At 35.4% G+C, this 8,910-nt stretch overlaps 1 protein-coding gene across 1 annotated transcript in view; it reads right to left on the bottom strand.

Moving 5' to 3' along the window:
- Grm1 (glutamate metabotropic receptor 1) overlaps positions 1-8,910 on the bottom strand; it is a 463,945-nt gene that overhangs the window by 136,530 nt on the left and 318,505 nt on the right. Inside the window, exon 10 of the mRNA XM_004628592.1 lies at positions 7,045-7,338. Coding sequence (XP_004628649.1) covers positions 7,045-7,338 — 294 coding nt within the window. The remainder of the gene's footprint in view (positions 1-7,044; positions 7,339-8,910) is intronic.

Genomic DNA, 8,910 nt, shown 5'->3' with positions numbered 1-8,910 from the left:
AGTTAGATTAATTCCAAGGTATTTCATTTTCCATGATGCTACTGTAAAAGATATTGTTTCACTAATTTCCATCTCAGTATGTTTGTTAACTGTGTAGAGGAATGCTATTGACTTTTGAGCATTGATTTTGTATTCTGCTATGCTACTGAATTTATGTATCAATCTAGTAGCTTCTTGATGTAGCTTTTTTGGGTCTTCCAAGTAAAGTATCATGTCATCTGCAAATAATGATAGTTTAACTTCTTCTTTACCTATTTTTTTATAGAACCCAGGATTGAACTCTGACCCTTGTGCTTGCCAAGGAAGTGTTTATTCTACTGAGCCATCTCACCAGCCCCCTTCTTTACCTATTCTTACTCCTTTTTATTTCTCTCTCTTATCTAATGGCTCTAGCTAATGATCCTTGTACAAATCTTACATTACAGAAACCTTTTATCAGTTTTCTTCTGTAACAATAAGACTGAATAATAAAGACATCTAATGTTTAGTGGGTTTTAGTTCCAGAGCCTTGCATCACCTCGGAAGTTATTCTGCTCTGAGTCGGACATAAATTATCTCTGCTGGGCCCATTTATGCACCAGTAGTCAGGTAGCGGCTGGCTGGAGACCAGCTGCTGCAGGACATCCTTACTTGAGAAGGTAATAGGTCTCTGATCTATCCTATTTCTTTCTCATCTTTTAGAGGTCATCTCAGACTTTTACATACGGCTGAGACAGAGTTCCAAGAAGCAGCTCAAGTCACTAGAGGTCCAGACCTGGAGCTATAAATTGGAAAGTCAACTGATATTTAAAATGTAGAGAATAAAAAATGTAGAGACTAGAACCCATCTCTTGATGAGGGGAGATGCACAGATACTCTCTCTTGTCTAATGGCGCTAGACAGATAGGAATGTGTAGTTGTGGCATTTTCCACCACCCTTACCAAACAGTGCCATATTCTTGTTGAAGGGAAATATGTTTCTCAAGAGTGTATATTGGCCAGATTTCCAATGGAAAAATAGAAATTATTATTCCAAAACCCAGTGGCCTGAAGTAAACTGAGACCTATCTTATTTTATAGACCACCATAATTTTCATTAAAATGTAATGGGCAAAATGTGACTGACCTACATGAGTATTCAGTTAATTCAGAGTTGAATCTTCCTAAAATTAGAAGACTAATAATAAAGTTTATGCCAGTACCAGTGTAAACACTGATACTTACTAAACAATATTGGTCTTAGGCTACTGTGTAAGACTTCCCTTGACAGAAAGTCTTGATATTGCATCTTACTAGATATCTTAGTCTGTTGCCTACAGTTATCATAGAATATTATAAATTGAGTGAACTATAAACTACAGACATTTATTTGGTTCATGAGTCTAGAGGCCAGAAACTCCAGAATTGAGGGGTTTCATGTGGTGATCATCTTTTATTCTGCATCACCCCATGGTGTCTCCCAGATGGAAGAACAAGAAAGTCTAAGAGTCAGCAGGGAGACCAGACTTGAATCTTTTATCAGGAGCTAAATTTCAACATGATTTGGAGGAGAAAGTCTAACCATAATGCCAGCTTAGCTGTCAGTATCCTACTAGTCATAAACTGTTGATGAGTATTACAAGTATGAGCTAAATTCTTTCATTATACCTTGGACAATAGCCAAATACAAGTATATACTAGCTTTAAAAAGCATTTTGCCCATCTGTTTCCAAATGGTACAAAGAATAAAGGAAGAAAACAAAATTATGGCTGTAAATTCATGGGTTATGAAAACAACTGATAAGGACATGTTGAACCCAGGAATCATTTACAGCTTAACATACTGGTTGCCATAGAAAATATCAGTGTTTTCAGAATATAAAACAATTACAATATGTTTTTCAGAGACCCAAATACTATTGTGCCCTTAGACTAATAATTACATATTGAGGAATCTATTTGAAGGGGGAAATTCAAACTGTGTAACAATCATCATGAAACTCTTCATTCCATGCTCTGTTTCTAAATAAAGAAAACTGGAAGCATCCTAAATGTCCAACAACATAAGAATGGTTAATATTTTCATTACATAAAGTATTATAGGGCTCGATGATAGCAGTTCTAAAGTCATTCAGCAATATCAAAAAATATAAAGTGTAATTCTAAGAAAATTTAAAATACAAAATTAAAGTACACCACACTATGATTGTAACTATGCAAACAAAATGAAAAAGTGCATAATGTTTCCCACAGTGCTGGCAGAAGTAGTCATTTGGAACTCTATTTTCAAAAGTCTTAGAAATGTTCACATCATTTGACTGAACTTTTGGAAGTTTATTTCCATTCTGGAACTATAAGAATATTGCCTAAAGTGAAACAAAAATGTCCAGGAAGGATACGTTTTATTATAGTACTACAGTATATATTTTTTTTTACTTTGTGGAGAAACAAAAACACCTAAATGTATAGGAAACATTATATGAATCGGAGCTTCTTTGAAAAAGGGAAAACTATAGATGTATAAGAAAAAGCAGTATGCATTTTTAAAAAGCAATGTAGAAAGTATGAACTATGTTATGTAAAACTATACATAAAAAGAAAAGCTGCATGAATTAAACATCACAAGCATACATTATTTTAGAAATGAAAAATTGTAAAATTGCACCTGTACTGAACTTGTACAGATTTGTATGCCTGTCATTATTTCCTAAAAAACACAATTATTTACATAGAACTTACACTGTATTTGATATTATACATAATCTAGAGATTTGATTGTAAATATGTATCAAGATGTGTGTGTCACATGCAGTATTTCTTCATTGTATATAAAGGACTTGAACAGCCTCCTTTGTCGATATCTGCAGAAGTTGGCCTAGAACCAATCCTTTGCAGATACCAAAGGACAGGTGTATTTACAGATTGCAAGGAATTTTACATGCACTATTCATTATAAAATAATCCACTTCATTATTCTATTGAATTCTGACATAGACGCTGTGTGAGACAGATATTGCTGTCATATTGCAATTGCAGAAACTGAGACAACGAAGTTCAGTAAGGTCATCCAGGTCATGTGAATCATGTTTGTCTGACTAACACTGACCTCATGTTGGATACAGCTTACTTCCACACATTATATTCTATCAGTTTCCAAGAAACTTCCTAATGATTTTCATCAGGAATGATAAGGCATTGCACCACGGCAAACATGATGCAGATCCCCTGAGCGGTTCATTCATTTACTTAAAGAGGGTGACTTTGATTTGCTCTATACCTAATCTCTCCACTGTCCTCCAAATGATTAAATTTTTACAAGTTAATTTTTGATATTTCAATGCTTTTCCCACACATTTCCAATCCCTTGATATACTCAACTAATTAAGCAGTGATGCGGACTTCGCATGAAGTACTTTTTAATTAGCCACAGTGAATCCCAAATTACTCAGCCTTGGCTCAGGACTCTTAGTATTCAATTTGGCAATCTCATGTACATAAACTCTTTATTTCAATAGTGACATCTGAGATTGAGCTCAATAAAGGTTTCTATGGAAACAAACATCAATATCAAAACTTTCCAAAACACCAGAAGTCTAAAAATGAGTGACAGAAACAGTAGCTATCAAAAATCTGGGAAGGTTAATTCTACTTTTTCACACTAAATTTTATAAATGTGCTTGTATATTCATTAAAAGATTAGAGAATTTATTTATTATGCAAGAAACTCAAGTGCATAAGAATAATATCAGAAGTAAAAGCTAACCTTAATTGTCAATAACATTGAAGGCAGTTTCAAAGAAACATAGGGAACAAAGCTGAAAAGCAATATAAATGTGTGTATACAGACAATATAGCTAACACTGCTAAAGATAAAATTCTGGATCTTCAGCAGCAGAAAAGATTAATATGTCTTATGAATCCATTTCAACTAGAAAATTAAATAAGCATTTGCCTTGCTTTGAACAAGAACACAGAAATGTTTTCTGAATTTGACACTAGAATGAAACACAAACAAACATACCTGAGAAATGTTAAAATTGCTCTCTAAACTGACTTTCAGAGTCAAACAAAACAAAGGAATAATTCATAAATTTTCAAGTAACTATTTCCTGCATTACTCAAGCATCAGCCTTAACGTTGACATTTACATGTGCTGTGAAAATTGAAAATCTAAAGTGTTAGTGTACACGTACATAGATGCAGAATTTAGCTTATTTATGAGAGCTTAGTTTGCATTATATTTTCCGATAAATCCGTATGTTTAATAAGCAGTGTTCTGATATTTACTAATGAAATATGATGACATAAATAGATGTTAGATTTTATCAAAGATTTTGTCTGCATCTTTTGAGATGAACGTGTGATTTTTGTATTTCTTTCTGTAGATATGATGTATTACTATTTTCCCACCTTTTATCTTTAGTCTATAAATCTGAGGGAAATGTATTTCTTATACACAGCATACCGCCAAGTTTTCTTTATTGGTGCCCTCTGCTATTCTAGGTCTTTTGATTGGAGAACTGAGACCATTCATACCAAGAGTTACTGCTGACAGGTATTAACATATTCCTGCCATTGCATTATTTTCTTTCTGATTACTTTCCTTTTCATGCTATTTAACTGTTTACTTTACCTGTTGTATGTATCCTATTAGACCTTTTGTCTTTGTCAGCTTCATTGTTTCTTTCTAGAATATCTTTGAGAAATTTTTGGAGTATTGGTTTAATGTTTATGAATATATTCAAGTCTCTATCATGGAACTATTGGAAATATCTTATTTCTTCATCAATTTTGAAGGATACTTTTGCAAAATATATTAATATAGGAGGAAAATTGTTGCCTTTTTATATTTAATTATTTTACCTATAACAAAGGGGGCAAAAGCATTCACTGAAGCAAAGAATCTCTTTAATAAATAGTGCTGTGAAATCTGGCCACTGACGTACTGAAGATTGACTCTGGACCCCTGCTTCTTACCATGTGCTAAAATAAATCAAAACAGATCAAAGATCTAAATGTTAAAGCAGACACAATCTGCTCAAAGATAAAATAGGTGAAAGTCTTGAAATTGTATGACTTCAAGGACTTTCTGAACACAGAACCCTGGTTATGCAGGAAATAGTACCTAGAATCAACCAATGGGATCACTTCACATTAAAAACCTTCTTTATAGCAAAGAGGGCATCTAGGGAGTGAAGAAATAACTCAAAGAATGGAAAAACATTTTTTCAAGTTGTTCCTCAGACAATGGATTAATACCTAGGACATTTAAAAAAATAGACACCCTAATTAAAAGTCCCTCAAATGGAGACTTGAAATGAACAGATACTTCTTAGAAGAAATACAAATAGCCAATAAGTGAATAAAAAATTATTCAACAACATTGACCATTAAAGAAATATAAATTAAAGTGCCTCTCATTCCAGAAAGAATGAGTATCTTCAAGAAATCAAATAATAACAAATACTTTCAAAACTTCAGAGAAAAAAGAAGGCTTCTACATTATTGGTATAAATGTAAACTAGTAAATCCACTATTAAATCAGTATGAGGATTGCTCAAAAAATTAAAACTAGAAATTCCATTTGACCCAGGTATTTCTTTTCTATATCTCTTCCTCCAAAGACTTAGTGATACCATATTAATGTGATTCACACCACAATTCATAATAGCTAACACTTAAAAGGAGTCTATATGGCCAGAAACTGACAAACACATGAAGCAAATGTGGTATTTATCTTCAAGGGAGTACTATTCTTTCCCAAATAAAAAATAAATATGAGTAATTTTTAGCAAAATAGGCACAGATTGAGACTATAATGTTAAGTGAAATCAAACAGAAACAAGCTTAAATATTCCATGGTTTCTCTTACAGGGAGAAACCCAAATTATTAAAAAGTACACAATAAAAGATAGATAGTAGGAAGTAAGAAAATACTCTTTTATCAAATGGGAAGGGATCCATAGAGAGAGGAAGAGGGAAAGAAGGGAAAGGAAGAGAAAGTACAAAGAATTAAGATAAGCTATGTGCATGTATCAATTCCTCACAAGGAATGTAAATATCGTGTACTGCAAACATGTACTAATAATTTTTTAAAAAACAATGACTTTGTGATATAGGCCACTAAGAGATCTCATGTTTAATGCATCCCCAATTAGCCCATGCATCCTTCTCCAAGCTGCACTTCCTTAGGTCCTGCAGGTCTTGGTCAGTGTTGACACTGTCTTTCCATTGGTTCAACCCAGTACATAATCTACCATCATGGGTAGAACAGTGTAATCCAGTCTGAATAACTGAATTCAAATGACACTATGATAGACCAAATTTGATTTGTCTTTGTGCCATAATACTAAAATCAACAGGGGAAGGCAGTGAATGCCCTTATGTAGCAGTGATGATGTCCATAAAATTTGCGTAAATGCTAATACTTACGAAAGTTACATAGCAATGATAATGCTTACGTGTTAAGACCAAGGTGGGGTCTAAGGGTAGCCTGTGGGGATCCCCAAGTCCCTGAAGAACCTGAGATAATGTGGTGCCCCCTTCCTGGCATATTATCAATGAGCAGCACACAGGAAGTATCTTTCCAGTTGGGGCCATTGTTCTGGTTGACAGAGCAGAATCCAATTGATTAGAACCTGTATCCACAAAAACCATTTTGATTGGGTGGCCTAAGATGGCATCATCTCTTCCTGCCTTGATTTGTAAATTAAAGCAACTCCCAAAAGGGAAAAAAGCTAGTGTGGCTTACTTTGGTCTCTGTCCAGGACCTGCTAAATACATACACAGTGAAAGGAAATCTCCTCTCTGGATTGAATAATAGATATGTGATTTCTCAATTTTATTTGCATCTAATTATATTATTTCTTTATCACTGGTCCTACCAGAGAACAAAGTAGTTTTTCTAGAATACAAGAAGCACTTGACTCCCTGAAGGGAAACATTTTTACTTTATTCTATTTAATAAGAGGGCTATGTTATCTTTTTAGATCTTTGACCCTAGCACCTTTTTTTAATCCACAACCAGAAATAGAGCCAGAGGAGATGACTAAGGCTATGAGTTGTCAGTATGTGAATAAGAATTACCTGTGCAGATTCTTTTAAAGTTGGGGTTCTCCAGAAGGTGTCCTGGTAGACGGCACTGGAATCGGTGTTGCCAGAACTCAGGGAACCAGGGATTCCTCGTGTTTGTATCCAGCCTTAACTTCAGGAAATAATCATCAAACGATCTGACCTCTGGAGACTGCAGCTTTATCGTGATGCCCCCATTCGCTTCTACTTCATAGCCTTCGATGACTTCATCTCTGTCTGCCCATCCATCACTACAAAATATAGAGATTGGGGTAGGGAGAGAGAAAGACAAACGTCTCACAAATAGAACTCAGAGTCAGGTATAAATGAAACAACCCATAAAAGCTTACACTCTACTTTAAGCTAGCATTGCTACACATCAATATTTCTATTTTCTGGTAGAAAATGGTGAAAACAGCACATCCTGGTCATTTGTTCTCCAAAGTAGTGAAAGAAATAGTGAAGTTTATGATCATTTTAATGACTAAAGCTCACTGAACATTCACTATACCTCAGATTCAGTGTTATTTCTTTTGAAAGTGAATGAAAATGTTCAACAACTGCCTAAAGTCTCACAGGGCTCAGACAACTTGGTTCCCAGGTCTAGTCCTCTTTATTACTAAATCACAAAGCCTATTAGTTACAATCCTAGCCATAAAAATGAAACCTAGGCTCATAAGGCCTCCTCAGTACAATCTCAGCAAGGCTCCACAACTGCAATCAAGAGCGGTGTCTGAGTGATGCTATTTGTAGTAGAAAATTTATTTCACCCTGAACTACTCCAAGCATAGTATTTGCTTGTGGACATTATTCAGAAATGCCTCCCCAAGAAAGAGGCAGAATTTTTCCTGAGGCTATTTCAAAATAACAGTACTAATGGAAAATAATCTCATCCCAAATGGAAAAGAATCTTATTTTCTTTTACTAAATGGGAATTTATTAATATTGTATTCAGTGGATTAGAAGGTTTATTTTTTTTTTTTTATTTTTTTGGAAGAGTCTACAGGGTGTTCAGGGTCTCTCTACTATATAGTGATCTGCCTGTTCACAGCCTCCCAAGTGCTGGGATTACAGATGCACGCCACCATGCCCAGTCTCAATTGCTGCATGCCTCTGGGGCGAGGCCAGCACGGCAGGCCCGGGAATTGAACCCCTGACCCCTGCACCTGCTTGTGAGTGCTTTAATCTTCTGAGTTACTTGGCTAGCCCTGGATTATAAGTTTTAACATGGGAACTTCTCATAGAACATGAGATCTGCCATGAGAGATGGGGCTCTGTTTAATTAGGTGCACATGTGAACCAGATCTAAGAGAGTACAGACAGAAAAGCGACACCAAAGTTGATCAAGATTTCTGCAATGGGTAAAAAACACTGAGCTCACCACTGCTGAAACTGGACATGGACGGGCTTCTAAGTGCTAGAGAAGGAGCAGAACAGGACCAGAGGACATTGGAGTGGAGCCAGCCAGTATACTGAGTCCTTGGTGTCCCTAATTGCCATGCTATGCTCCCAAGAAAGTTGGAGAAAAGGGGGTTTGCATTCATTCCTGATTATTACATTTCAAAGGAATGTCTCCGGAGTAATTTTCAAAGGGTGTTATGTGCTTATGAGGAAAAAAAGACACCAAGCAAGTATTACAAATCCTATCAAGTTAAAATGCATACTCGAACAACAAGGGTGGTCTGGAGAGTTTAACTTAATTGGTGTGCCTGAATATGTGTGTGTTGGAAATGATATCTCCTTAAGAAAGTGAGGTATAAGTAAAAGGAAAGCAGGATCTTGAGGACTAACTAATCAAGAGAGGGAAAGGAGAAGAGCTAGGAAACATGACAATGTCAAGCCATACAGTTATATGTAGAAGATGGGCAAGGCAATGATCCT

Source organism: Octodon degus, unplaced genomic scaffold (assembly GCF_000260255.1).
Source record: "Octodon degus isolate 3935 unplaced genomic scaffold, OctDeg1.0 scaffold00024, whole genome shotgun sequence".
In the NCBI taxonomy this organism is placed as follows: domain Eukaryota; kingdom Metazoa; phylum Chordata; class Mammalia; order Rodentia; family Octodontidae; genus Octodon; species Octodon degus.
The sequence above is the reverse complement of the archived record's forward strand: the minus strand, read 5'-3'. Positions and strand labels throughout refer to the sequence as shown.